Source organism: Mustela nivalis (genome assembly GCF_964662115.1).
Source record: "Mustela nivalis genome assembly, chromosome: 14".
In the NCBI taxonomy this organism is placed as follows: domain Eukaryota; kingdom Metazoa; phylum Chordata; class Mammalia; order Carnivora; family Mustelidae; genus Mustela; species Mustela nivalis.
Genome location: NC_139033.1, coordinates 13,299,539 through 13,313,423, shown reverse-complemented (window position 1 = coordinate 13,313,423; position 13,885 = coordinate 13,299,539). Strand labels below are relative to the sequence as shown.

Genomic DNA, 13,885 nt, shown 5'->3' with positions numbered 1-13,885 from the left:
CGCATTTTTCTCTCGCAGCCCCCGCCGATCTCATTCTGCTGGGCTGAGTCACAGTTGACCTTCTCACCCACCAGAGGCGTCACGGTGGAGTGGAGAGGGCCCGGCCTTCAGAAGCCAGCTTGCCGCTGACTGGCGTGTTACCATGGCGAACACCCTTCCTTCCCCGCAGGCTTCCTTACCTCTGAAACGGGGGAGACGCACACTGACCTCACACTGGGTTTAGAGGTTTTGTGGTGGAAGCGAAGAAACAACGGAGAAACCACAGGGAGGGAGGCAGGGCGAGTGTGTGTGTGTGTGTGTGTGTGTGCGCGCGTATATGTGTGTGTGTGTGTCAAGCTGGGGAATTCACTGGACCGTTGCGGGAGAGAAGCTGGAGTCCCCGTCTCCCCCCGCCTGCCCAGCTGGGGACCCGGGACCCCTGAGACATTTTGCACCGTTGCGGGGCCGAGCGCGTATGTGGGGGTGCGGCGTGGACGGGAGGAGAGGCAGCCTCCACTCCTGCAGGCCTGGCCTGAAGCGGACTTGGCAGAATCGGCCGTGGCTCCTCCGGGAGTGTGGGCCGGCACTGCGGAGGGTGGGCGTGTGAAAAGCTGGTCTCCACGGCTCGCAGCCACACCTCCCACTGCTGTGCCGTCCCCAGTTAGATTCTCTCCCTCCTCTGAACTCTCGCTCCCTGTGCCCTCATTCGGCACTTAACCAGTCGTGCTGTCCCAAGCCTGCACAGAATGCCCCTCACTTTGCTTCTGCCTCTGTCAGGATGGCAGACAGCGACAGCCTTGCAGACCTGGGCGGGTGTCCCTGGAGCCGCCGGTGCCTGGCCTCAGCCCTTGGTGGGGGGTGGGGGGCTCTCTGGAGCTGAGAATTGGTTCCTAGAGAACCATGACTTCTACAGCCTCCAGTGCTGGCGGGGGGTGGGGGTGGGGCTGCCTTCGGTCACGGTCAGGGGAAAGCCTCCCCCCTTGCTGCTGCCAGCTACTGGGGCTCTGTGTGGGGTCAGACAAGTGCGTCAGACAAATGAGAACTGTGTTGAGCTGCAGGTGTGGGCCCCGGTGGGAACCCCGGGTTGGGAGGCGGCTCCAGCCGTGCCTGTGAATTTGCTGATGTCTTGGAGGCTGATTGCACCCAGGACGCCCCAGAAATCCATTTCTCCACCTTTTCCGCCGTGTTGTGTTTGTCTCTGGCCTCCGGATATCTGGCAGAGGTGGGTCTCCAGTTACACGCCGCCCAGCTGCAGGGACTTGCATCGCCCTGTGACGCTGCTTATGTCCCCGCCCCGGGCATCAGGATGCTCCCGGCTGGTGGCCAAGAGGTCTAGGCTGCTGTTCCCTGCTTCTCTTCCCTTGGCCACCCCCTCTGCAGCCTGGGGTCCTGCCGTCCCAGAGACTGATAGGTGAACAATATCGGGGTTGGGGCTGAGAGTTCTGGGCCGGGCAAGGTCCTGCACGCTGGGGGTGTGGGTCCCCGTTCTCCTCTGAAGCAGAGGGAGCCCGGGGCAGCACTGGGTGCACCAGCCTCTGGGACCGCATTCTAGACCGGGTCCCTCTGTGGAGAGCAGACTCCTTCAGCCTCCCTGGCCTCCTCTCCCCTTGGCACAGCTAGATTTCTGGGTCTCTGGCATTGCTCAGGATGAAGCCAGGCCTTGTGGGTTTCCCGGCTGGGTTGCCCTGAGTGACTGGAGCAGCTGGTGTCTCACGTCCTCCTCCACCGGGTTCTCCCTGCAGGATGCTGGCACGTGTGTCCTGGTCGCCGACACCCTCCCGTGTGCCTAGCGAGTCATCCCTCCTCCTGCCACAGGACATCGAGGGAGCCTTCTCCCACGGACCCACAGGTAAGGACCGCCCACTGGCTTTGGGGTCTGGGGGTGCAGGGGCTCTCCTGCTGTTTCCTCTCCCTTAAGCATCTGACTTTATCTGATTAATGGGATAGATTGTACGAATTGATCCCGCTTCTTGCAAATATTGATTGTTCGTCACTAAGTTGGTAGGACCGATGTTCTGTCTGTGGTTCCTTTAGATTCCAGAAACGAAACACCCCATTTGGGAGGCCCTTGTGACTCTGCCGTACTGTGTGCCCTGAGGGACCTCTCTTCTCTTGGAGCCCCTGGCCCACCCTGGGGTCCCCACTCCTAGGAAACAGGGCTCCTAGGCCTTGGCCAAGGGCAGGGGCTGGGCACTGCCTCGCCGCCTTCCCCACAAGCGGTAGTCAGTGACACGGACTGGGTGAGAAACTGAGCAGCGGGCGGGCCGTGGCGTGTCTGAGGCCCTCCACGGAGTCAGCGGTGGCCTTGGCGGGTCTCCCAGTGCGAAGCTCTTCCCCTCCTGCCCGGGTCCCTGTGTGTGTCCGTCCGTCACATCCCATTCCCTGTCCCCGGGTTTCCGGCCTCACCCTGTCCCCTTCTCGTCCTGCCAAGGCCTTTGGGGGGTAGAACAGGTAATGTGGTGTTGCCTTTTCTTGTTCTAAACCCCAAGGCACCCCCTCCCTGAGGGCTGATCAGCTAGTTGGAAATCTGGGGACAAGGAGAGCAGATGTCCCATCTGGAGAAACTAACCTGACAAGGTGAAGAGGCTTGGGGGGTGAAGCCAGTGTCCCTCCCTGAACACTGTGCGCACCCGCTCCACTAAGCCCACAGCATCCGTGAGGATCCCATGTCACACAAGGAAGCTGAGGCTCAGAGGTGGCAAGTGTCTGCTCCAAGGTCACACAGCTAGTCGGGGCGGGCTTGGGACTGGACCCCAAGTGTAGACCCTAGAGCACGCGGCATGGTTTTCCAAATGTGGCGGGGACTCCCCGAAGGATGGGGTCCAGGCTCTACCCTTCCTCGCCTTCTGGCCCAGGTAAGCCCCCTCTGGGCCTCCCGTCCTTGCTGGGGAGCGGGGCACCGCAGACGAGGCCTCCACCGAGCGCCCCCCTCGCTCCTGTGTTTCCGTGTTGGCACCGTGGGCTGTGTGCGCTGTAATTGCTCATTCTTTTTAGCTGCTGTGAAAAGGCCTGCAAGTGCAAGAGGAGAGAGTCCTCTGTTGTCTTTGTGTTTTGTTGTCTGAATTCACTCTGGGAGAGTCTCAGAGCCTCCGCGGCTGGGGGTGGCGGGGGAGGGCTGGTGGGGACCGCAGGCCTGCTCCTGAGCCTCCCCGAGGGCGTCTGAGGGCAGCCTGGCCGAGGGGCCTCGGGAGCCCTGCTCTGCCCGGGACGCTCAAGTTCTGACGACAGCGCCTCGCTTCCTGTTTCCTCCCCCCCGAAGGCAGTTCTTTCCCTTCCCAGCAGCTGCGTCCCCCAGTTCTGGGGCTTTAGAGATGGTGGCCTTGTGGCCATCTTCTCTGGGGGTCCCCTCTTCACCCCAAGTGTGCTCAGGAATTCCTCTGCTTTATTCATTTATCCCGCGAACATTTACCATGTCCTCAGGATAGACCAGGTACTGTTTTGGGGTTCCAGGCATGCAGCTGAGAAAACAGACAGGACTCCCGCCCGCGCGACATCATTCCCTGCCACCGTCTCCCCTCTGTGCTTGGCAGAGAGGAAGACTGCGGTTGCCCCCTACGTGCCTCTGAGCTCGCTGTGGGAGTCTATGGCTGTGCCAGGCCTCAGGACCCCCAGGCCCCGGCTGGGATGCGTTGGGAAGCGGGGAGGAGGCAGCCCCTCGCCAGCAGCTAAGAATATGAGGTCTCATCTCTGCAGGGGCGAGAGGAAGGAAAGGGCTTAAGGAGCAGGGTCTATTTTTGGAGGAGCTCCTTGCTGCAAAGCAACGGGAGCCCTTCCTTCCCGGAGGTGGGGGTGGGGTGGGCGCAGGCCAGGGGCCAGCCCGAGTGGTCTCGGGTTCAGCCTGGCTGCGTTCCGCAGCGGCTTGGCCTGGACACAGGGCGGTCTGCAGAGCGGGTCTGCCTGACAGAGGGGTCCCGGCTGGGGAGCATCTGTGCCCTCCGACACCCACCCAGCCCGGGTAGAAGACGATGTTTGCCGTCCTGAGCCGGGGCTCAGAGCTTCTGCCATTTGATGTTTTCCTCTGTGGGGAGGGTCTGCGGGCCCAGGCCCTGGGTCATCACTTCCTTCCTGACTCCCCAGCTCTCGCAGGGAGGGGCGCTTCCTGCCATTGTCTCTGTGAGGCCCAGCAAGGTCACTATCTCATAGAAGAGCGGATGCCTCCGACAGGACCTCAGCCCAGCAGCACCTACACACACTTCCGTCCCCCTACACTTGCTGGCCTCCCGGCCTCCCCGAAGCTCAGGACAGAGGCCCACGGCAGGGCAGGGGCTCCTCTCCTTCACCTGCAGAAGCTTCCTTAATCCTGCCCGCAGGTACCTGGGCCGCAGCAGCTCGGGGTGAATTCGGTGAATTCGGTGGCTGTAACCGGTGCGGGAGGCTGTGCCCACGTGCAGGGAGAGGCCGGAGCTTGCGGTCCGGAGGGGGTGCTTCCTGGACCCTGTGTCGTATCCTACACCCGGAATGCCGCTCGCTTCCTGCATTCTTTTGCTGGGGCCCTGCCGTGTTTGGGAGAGAGCTGGGTGCTCTCTGGGGGATGCGAGTTCCCCTCCCGTGCCCCGCCTGGCTTCCCTCGGCCATGTTTTCTTTTTCTCATGTGGGGCCCTTGCCACACGGCCAGTGCAGCCTGGGCCCAGGGCCGGCCCAGAGAGTGCCGTGGCCTCCCCGCCCACGGACAGAGCACCACACGGGATTCTGCCTCTCGGGCCTCTCTGTTCCTCTGCGTGCCAGGAGCCTCCAAGTGCCCACTCCCTGGCTTTGCCTCTTGACTCAGGTGCACTTTCCAAGCCCATACTTCCTTCTCACCCAGGTGGCAGGAGTGCATTCCTCTGGCTTTGTTTCTGGTCCCGGCTCCCGGTCACCTGTTGAAGTTTGCTCAGGGACACCACGGCTCTCAGGGAGCCTGGCTTGAGTGCAGTCTGCTCACGCACTCCGGGATCGGCAGGGCCAGGGTGAGAAGATGCCTTAGTTTCCTTGAGGCCACGCGAGGCCAGTGGCTGCGTCTCACCCACCCTTATCCCAGCTGGGGCGCCGCCCAGAGGCACTGGCAGCCCCTCTCTAGCTGCCTCCTGCTCCCCCTTCCCCCACCTGGGCCTCCGGGCGGGCGCGCTGGAGTCTTTTGCACTTCCCCATGGCCGGGGTGGGGGGGTGGGGGGGGTGGGGGGTGGGGGGGTGGGGGTGGTGTGGGGTCCTGTGCCCTCACCGATGCCGTGTTGATAATCCCATCTTGCCTGGCAGGGAGGCACCTGGTGGCATTTCCTTATGAGCCGACCCTTAGCCCTCCCGGGACCAGGTCCGGTCAGTGTTCTCTGGGTCATTTCCTTGCTTTGTTCCTGCACATGCTTCCTGAGCGGTAAACCTGCCTAGAGCAATCACTTTGATTCCTGGAGACAGTGTCCAGGGCTGGGGATTCTCAGGAACTCCTGAGATGATGCCATTCAAGCTAGAGGTTGTGTGGCCCCAGACTGTACGTTTTAGCAGCATGATCTGACCCGCAGGTGCTCAGAATGTGTTCATTCCCTGTATTGCAGTAACTGTATTCACTCAGCAGTTAGCAAGTACCCACTGTTCCGGGAGCTGGGTATAAAGGACTGATACAACACTGAAAATCCTGTCTGTCTTGGGTTCGTAGTCTAGTGTGGGTAGACACACAATAAACAAAGACCGTCAGATGGAGATTAATGCTAAATAAATAAGAAGGCCTCTCAAGTTGGGACACTTAAGCAAATGCCTGAAGGAAGCCAAGGAGAGAGCCAGGAGCTTATCCCGAGGAGTATTCAGGCAGGAGACAGCCTGTGCAAAGGCCCTGCAGCAGGAGCCTATCCAGGAAGTTCTAGAAACTGGAGGGAAGGAGGGAGAAGACGGGTAGCAGGGGAGGGGGCTGGAGAAGTAATGAAATCCCACACCCAGCAGGGCCCTGCAAGTCTTGTTGAGACTCTGACTTTGACCCCAGGTAGGAAGCGGTAATACGGGGTAATACGGGGGAGTTCAAGCAGAGGAGGATCCCACCGAGCTTTAGAAGGCTGGGTTCTGGCTACTATGCCGAGAATGGACTGGGTCGGGTGGAGGGAGGAAGCGGGGAGGCCAACGGGGAGACCGGGGAGACCGGGGAGACCGGGGAGACCGTTGTCATGGCCTGAGGGGTTGGCCGCTGGCTGGGCCAGCGAAGCAGGCAGGGGGTGGTGAGGGAGGCGGGCTCCAGTCTTATAGGTCTTTTTTTTTTTTAATTTTATTATTTTTTAAAGATTTTATTTTACTTTATTATTTTTTAAAGATTTTATTTATTTATTTGACAGACCGAGATCACAAGTCATCAGAGAGGCAGGCAGGGAGAGAGAGGAGGAAGCAGGCTCTCTGCAGAGCAGAGATCCCGACGTGGGGCTCGATCCCAGGACCCTGGGATCACGACCCAAGCCGAAGGCAGAGGCTTTAACCCACTGAGCCACCCAGGCGCCCCCAGTCTTATAGGTCTTAAACGTAGAGCCTAGAGGGTCGCTGAGGAACCAGGCGCTCCCAGTTGTGTGGGCTTGTAGAGAACAGGCTCTCCCAGACTCGGAAGGACTCAGGAGGTCAGCACTTTCACTTAACCTGTGGGGAGACTGAGCCCCGGTAAAGGAAGTAAGTTATTGTCCAAAGTCACACGGCAAATTCTTGTGACTCGGGCTTCCAGCCCCACGTCCAGTGTTTTGTAGCGGATCTGCCGGACGGCTCTGGGCAGGGGGCGTGCAGGGGTGTGGGGGCTCAGGGAAGAAGGGCTGGCCCAAGAGAGTACAGCTGAGTGTGGAGTCCTAGCAGACTCCACTGGTGGGCAGGAATTCGGGGCTTCCTAAGCGGATGGTTCTGGGCGCACTGAGCTACCTTCTGGGCTGGCGTTTTGACTTCAGTTGGGCAGGGGTCTTGATGGCCTTGTTTGAGCTCTGGGGCAGGTCATCCAACGCTCCCATGCATTTTATTGAAGACCTTTTTGGGCTTTACCAAGTGCCAAACCAGAGCTAAAATGTCCTTCTCTTGAGGAGCTCATAGCTGCGGGGAGACAGACAAGTGGACCCAGAAGCCCCCGTGACGGTAGGGAGCTGTCCACGCACAGGGGATCCAAGGTCAGGCCCCGAGCAGCCTCTGCAACCTCCAAGATACCCTGGTGAACCCCAGCCAGAAGCCATCCGCACCCCATGGGGGTCTGGTTAAGTCCCCGATCCATCTCTTAGAACAAACGGGGCTGGGAGAGTGGGCGAGAGCTGGGATCTCATGGCCCACGGCTGTCACCTAGAACAGATTGTGCTTTAACTGTGAGGACCCAGCTGCACCTTGACCTTGGTTGTACTCACTGGGGGGCAACCTTGCACTTCATCACCGGGACTTCTGCGTGCTTCTTTGTGAGCAGGGAATGGGCTGCGAACCGTTTTTTTTTTTTAGTTTGCTATCCTGCTCTGATGACCAGCTTTAAGTTTCTTGTGACCTTCATGATACAGAAAAAGTCCTGTCAAGTTCCCAGCTCTGCATGGGACGATCTGGGTGTCATCTTTTTTTTTTTTTTAATAAGATTTTATTTATTTATTAGGCAGAGAGAGAGCACAAGCACAGGCAGCCACAGAGGGAGAGGGAGAATCAGTCCCTCCGCCAAGCAGGGCGCCCGATGCGGGACTCCATCCCAGGACCCTGGGATTATGACCTGAGCCCAAGGCAGATGGTTATCGGACTGAGCCACCCAGGCACCCCTGGGTCTCGTCTTTAGATTCCTTAGCACAAAGGTTGCCTGGGGAAGGCGAAGAGAGATTTCCCTTTAGCTTTCTTTGGAGAATCTGAATCTATTAAGGCTTAAGAGGGGAGATCTCGTTCGATTTTTCTTTCTGCCTTTTCACTTGGCCTGTCCCCATCGTAATGAATCTACCAATGAGGAATGACAACTTGGAAATTGCTTCCTACAATTGATTTACGGCCGTCTCCAGCGACGGTTCTCACTGCCACAGGCTCCGGTCAGTGCCCTGGGACCACAGATGACCGTGGGGCAGGGCTCACAAGAACACGGTGCCCAGAGGTGGGAGATCTGGCCGGACGCTGAAGAGAGGCCCCAGGCCCCATGGGCTGGGTGTGCGGCAGCTTCTGTCCTTTTGGTGGCATCTTCCTCGGAGGCCAGAGGAGGGGCAGGACGGCGAGGAAACCCACGCACTTGCTCTTCCCCGTCGCGGGCTGTGGCCCGGCGTGGTATGCCAGGGGCGCTTCCCCACAGTCCTGCTGTGCTTCCCCCCATCGGACCCTTCTCCAGCACAGGTGGGGTTGGGTGCAGTTTCCACACATTGCTGGTGGGATTCAGGGTTCACGCCTCCCCTCTGGGCTCCGTCTCCCCGACGAAAGTGGGTTTGTTGGCCTGTTCTCACCCAGCAGCTTTCTAGGAGGTGGGTTCCCAGGTGGGAGGCGCAGCCTGAAGTTGGGCCATCACTTAACTAACATGTGTTAAGCACCTTCTGTATGCCTGAGCTGTGCTGTGCACCAGAGGTAAACATAAAGCCCCGTTGTGCTTCGAGGGGCTTGGAATGGCCACGCCTCCCCTCTTCCCCCCCAGTGGGGCAGAGCCACCTTTGGGTCTCCTGCACGTTACAGATACTTTTGGGAGACACGGTACGCTCACTCCCCAGTCCTTTACTGTGAAGAGGCATATGGAAATGGAACCAAGCTGGGCATCTGAGCAGGAGGGACAGCTCTTCCATCGCAGGTCACCCCAGGGCCAGCCTGCCCCACGCTCCACTCCTGCCTCTAAGGGAATTCTGAGGTTCGGGGCAGGTTTTCTTTAACCACTAAGGCATCTCGCAGAGACGACCTAGATGAGGGCGGACTGAGCAGAGGAGCGCAAGGGAGGAAGCCCGCGTGGAGCCTCTGGAGGCGCCTGGCACGCAGTAGGGGCTCAGGGAACGAGCACCCCTTGCCCAACGCAAGCAGTCAGAGCTGGCCACGGGTCCCAGGGCTTGTGGCTGCCTGGCAACAGTGGCTGTGCCCCACAGCGCCAGAGCTCTCTGAGCCACGTCTGTGTCGGGCTCGGGGCTCGCCAGCGAATAGTTCCTTCTGTCTCCGAGGCCAGGAAAGGCTTCTGGAAGTGGGGACCCCGGAGCTATGGAGACAGAGTTTGAAGGGGAGTGTTTGAGGACGCACTTGTCCCAGGAGAGGTGGCCCGAGTCCTCCTCCTCCCTGGCCCGTGCTGTGCTGGCCCCCGAGTCCCATGTCTGACACAGTAAGCTGGGGACATGCCTTGCTTGGAGAAGTGGCCAGCTGGCGGAATGCCACTGCGTGGTGATCAGGGCTGCCCAGCCTGCCCCTCCCGTAGCCAGCCAGGACGCCCCCTGCTCCCTGGCCCCCAGTGCCCTGGGCTTGTACACCTCTGCTTTCGCCCAGCGTGCTGATTCTTTTTTTTTTTTTTTTTAAAGATTTTATTTATTTATTTGACAGACAAGATCACAAGTAAGCAGAGAGGCAGGCAGAGAAAGAGAAGAGAGGAGGAAGCAGGCTCCCTGCTGAGCAGAGAGCCCAATGCGGGGCTTGATCCCAGGACCCTGAGATCATGACCTGAGCCGAAGGCAGAGGCTTTAACCCACTGAGCCACCCCGGCGCCCGCAGTGTGGTGATTCTTTAGCGACTGGTCTGACCCATAATTTATGTAGCGTACAACTCCCCCATTTGAAGTGTACAATTCAGTGATACGTCCTGTCTTCCCAGACTTGTGCAACCGTCAGAAGACTTTAGAACATTTTTGTCCCTCCGAAGAGAAACCTGTACCCCCTTCGCTGTCACTCCCCTCCCACACCTCCAGCAGCCCCTGACATGCTTCCTGTCCCTGTGGATTCACTTGCTCTGGGTGTTTGCTGTCATGGGCTCAGACCCCGTGTGACCTTCAGTGACCGGCTGCTCCCACGCTGTCATGATTTTCGGGCTCGTGCAGGTTGGGGCAGGTGTCTGGGCTGTCACTGTTCTCTAGTGTCTGGATCAGCGTGTGTTGTTAGTTCACTCATCCGTCGAATAGACATCTAACTACTTTTCCTCCCACAGTTGGGGGTTTTTGGCGATCATGAATAAGGCCCCTGGGAACGTTCACGTACAGGTTTTTGTGTGGGCTTCTGTTTCATTCCTCCAGAGTATGTACCTACAAGTGGAATTGCTGGGTCCTAGGGTAAATCTTTCTGTCTCTAACATTTTGAGGAATTACCCGACTTTTCCAAAGTGGCTGTCCCATTTTACAGTGCACTTTTTTTTTTTTTTTTTTAAATAATGATAGACATGGAGAGTCGGGTAGTGTGGTGGTTAATGCAGACTCCAGAGTCAAAGGTTCAGCTCCCGGCTGGGAGACGGGGCAGGTCCCTTCACCTCTCTGAGACTCAGTTTTCCCATCTATAAGATGGGGACAGTATTAGGGCCCACTGCACGTGGCCATGGGAAGTTGACTAGTGACTTTGGTACAGTGCTCAGGAAGGACTGTGTCTGTGTTAGCTGTTATTTTTCCCTAGATTGTGAGTGCTGGACACACAGTAGGTGCTGGGCACACAGTAGATGCTCTGTCTGGGATTTTTTAAAGGATATAGTATTTGCATTTCAGGGTACCTCCTTTTGTCTTCTGATCACCCCCTGGGGAAATCTCCCTTCGTCTGTCAGTGTCTTGTACCCTGGGGATCTTGTGTTTCATCACCAGGAAAGGCTGGCATAGGACAGGTGGGCCCTGGAGGAGCTCCAGCTCCAAGAGGCATTCAGCCGTGGCACACAGGGAGCCCTTGGAGCCAGTACTGGAGATTCAGCAGTGCTTTGGGCAATTCAGAAGCTGCAGGGTTTGGGAGACTAGACTCAATCCCATGATGGTAGCCCTGCCCCGCTCTGCACCCTGTCTCCTGTTCTGTGATCAGCCACGAGGAAGGAGCCCAGATCTGCCCCAGGAGTCCCACAGAGAGCCAGCCCTATGCTTGGAGGCATCCTCAGAAACTTCCCCCGGCCCCCAGGCACAGAGACGGGTCTGCTCCCTCCCTTGGCTGGACCCTGGCAGGCAGAGTGGCAGCTCCCCAGCCTGGCAGCACCAGCCCAGCCCCTGCCCAGGCAGGAGGCAGAGTCAGAGACCACCTGGGCCTGTCTTGATTGCTGCAGGGAGTTCTGTTCTTTAGAAAGTTTTTTTGGGTGATGGGGGGTGGGGGGGAACAAAAGGGAACTAGGCCTTGCAGAAGTCCAGGCAGCCCAGAGTCAAGACAAAGCTTGGGTTTCAAGTCTGACTCTGTCACCAACTGCGATGTTATCTTGAGCAGGGGCTTGGCTTCTGGGAGGCTTCATGTCCTCATCTGCGGAAGGGACAGCAGGTGACATCGACCTGGGCCACTGACAGCAGTTAAACGGACTCCTGTGTAGGGGCTCCAAGGAGAGCACCTGGCTCTCTGGGATCACCCCACAAATGGAGTTTGTGGGAGGTGCTCCTGGGAAACGGGGCCCTGGACTCCCCTGGAGAGACCAGAATGGGCCAGGGCTCCTGGGAAAGAGAGGAGGCAGTCAGACCGAAGTCAGAGCCAGGGGCTTAGGATCCAGGCAGGGAGGAGGTGTCAGGGACCGGCCAGTGTGTCTGCTGGTCAGAGCCAGGGGCTTAGGATCCAGCCAGGGAGGAGGTGTCAGGGACCGGCCGGTGTGTCTGCTGGAGGACACCCACTCAGGCCGCAGATAGAGCCAATGAGTGTGCTCAATCCCATGTGCTCGAAGGCTCTGCTCCTGAGATCTATGATGGGACCCAGTGCCCTGCTTGGCCTGACTCTATCTCACCACCCTGACCTTGCCCTCCTGTGCCTGGGACGTCTCGCCATTCCCCAGACATACCAGCACTTTGAGTACTAAAGCCGCTGAGTGCTAACATCTTTTCTCCTGGTAAACTCCTGAGCATCCTTCAAAGCCCAACCAAAATGCCCCCTCCTGTGAAATCCTCCCTGCCAGGCAGTCAGCTGCACCTTCTCTCTGCTCCAGCTGTACTCTGTGCCCTTCCTCTATTATGCCAGGTGCTCCAGTGAGTGCCTGTCCCCCATCCCATGGGGGACACTTCTTCCTAGACACTGAAGCTGAGGAGCAGGGGCGGCCCACCAGTTCCCCTCAGGTGCCCGCTTCTTCTTCCCCAATCAGCCAGGTTGTCTTCAAGTCGTCCTCCCTTACAGGAGCGGGGCAGTTGGTCGGGCTTGTGGGAGACCCTGGGAGCCGTGCTCCAGTGTCCAAGTGAGGGTGGGGAGGGGAGGACCGGAAGGCGTGTCCTTGCAGCCTCCGTGTGTGGGTGACCTGCTTTTTGCAGCTTTTTGTGTCCAGGAACCAGCAGAGCCCACGGGCCCGCTCCCTTTGAGCCTCTGTTCTGTCTTGGAGCTGAGTAACGTGCTGACGTCCGTCAGGAGATCGCCTCACTTCTGGTCTCCCGGCAGCCCGGCAGCTGCGATGCCTTGCTTTGGACGTGTCTGTTGCACCGCGAGAGAGCGCCGGCCGGGAGCGAGGGCTGATGCGGTTCCCGGGAGCCTGGCTTCAGCTGCCTTGCCGGCCCATCCAGCTGTTCCCAGTTGCCCACTGCCAAGCAGCAGATGTGGGGGGCGAGGTCAGCCCTGGAGCTGGGGACCTGCCCGTCATCTTCACGTGAATGTCTTCGAGGCTATTTCTGGCCTCGCCATTATCCCAACGGCTCCGGGGGATAAATATAGCCACGGATTGAAAAGCCCCAGTGGCAGGCAGGCAGGCGGTGCATACTGGAGAGTGTGCGCACGGGGTGCTCGGCTATAAATAAGCCTGCTAGAACACCTCCCCAGCCACGCCGCCACCAGCCGTGCGTGGAACGGCAGGTTTCCTTGCCCACTCCCTCCCAGAGCCCACGTGTGTCTGGGGGCCCGGGCAGTAGGGGAGGGAGGGGGAGGGGTGCAGGGCTGTCCGGACGTTGCACAGAAGGGCTGGCTGCTGGAAGGAGCGAGCTCCTCGGTACCACTCCCTAGAGTAGCTTATAAAGGGGAATGGCCAGTGGCCCCAGTGGGAATCCCGGGGACAGCCACACGGAGGGAGGGACTGTGTGCTGTGCTAAGAACCGTGGCCCAGTTCAACATCGTCAGCCCGCTCCGTCTCCCTCCTCGAGGCCTGGTTCCCGTTGCAGAGCGGCCCTCGGATGAAGGCTGGGGCCCGGGCACCATGTGGCCTTCCCAAGCCTCATGCCTGCCTTCCCTTCTGCTTCCTCCCAGCCTGGATCCATCCTCCTGACCCGGGCACAGCTTGGTTTCTCCTCTGGTCCCCTGGTCCTCACCGCTCAGCGAAAGGAATGACGCTCGTCCAGGCTGGAGTTGCCCAGGGGGTGGGGGGCTGGGGAGTCCAGACGCTCCCACCTTCCCGCCCAGTTCCCAGAGCCTCCTCCTGCGCCAGGAGCAGGTCCCCGGGGCTGGCGTTGAGGGAGGAGCAGTCCTCGTGCTCAAGAGACACTTCTCATGGACAAGGATAGAATTGGGGAGGCTGGCAAGAGTCCTGTGAGCTCGCCGCAAATAAAATATTGTTTCTGTGCCGTCGCCAAGCCCAGGAAGCGGCTTCCTGGGAGCCCACTCTCTCCTGTGGCCTCGGCGAACAAAGGCCGAGAGCTGGAGCAGGCAGGGCCCGCGCAGGGGGCGTACCCTGTAGTGACACCGGGCTCGTCAATGCCACCCAGCGTGCATGCCGCCTGCAGATGAGCGGGCAGCTGCTGCGTGGGGGTGCTGCTGGTCCCGCGGCGGGGCGGGGGGTGGGCGGTGGCTGTGCCTCTGCCCCGTGGTTATTCTGGGGCGGGCGGTTTGCGTGTGGATCCGTCTTGAACCCCGAGTGTGGGCTGGAGCGGAGACGAATCAAATCTGCACACACCCCCCCCTGCCAGGAGGTCATCAGCTACTGCAGGGGACAGTCTGTGTGCGCTTGTGGTGTCCAT

At 59.4% G+C, this 13,885-nt stretch overlaps 2 protein-coding genes across 35 annotated transcripts in view; one reads left to right on the top strand and one right to left on the bottom strand.

Moving 5' to 3' along the window:
- Window positions 1-13,885, bottom strand: part of LRRC43 (leucine rich repeat containing 43) — a 298,822-nt gene that overhangs the window by 112,387 nt on the left and 172,550 nt on the right. The window lies entirely within an intron of this gene.
- Window positions 1-13,885, top strand: part of PITPNM2 (phosphatidylinositol transfer protein membrane associated 2) — a 134,076-nt gene that overhangs the window by 29,021 nt on the left and 91,170 nt on the right. For 17 of the 34 annotated variants that reach the window (XR_014302558.1, XR_014302559.1, XR_014302560.1 and 14 more), the window contains exons 1-2: window positions 287-452; window positions 1,722-1,828. Coding sequence is in view for 8 of the 34 variants with exons in the window: in XM_082698288.1 (XP_082554414.1) it covers window positions 317-452; window positions 1,722-1,828 (243 nt within the window). In the remaining 26 variants the exon portion in view is untranslated. Of the gene's footprint in view, window positions 1-286; window positions 453-1,290; window positions 1,391-1,721; window positions 1,829-13,885 lie in introns of those variants that run through there. The other 17 variants (XR_014302567.1, XM_082698298.1, XM_082698291.1 and 14 more) reach the window with 4 other exon arrangements.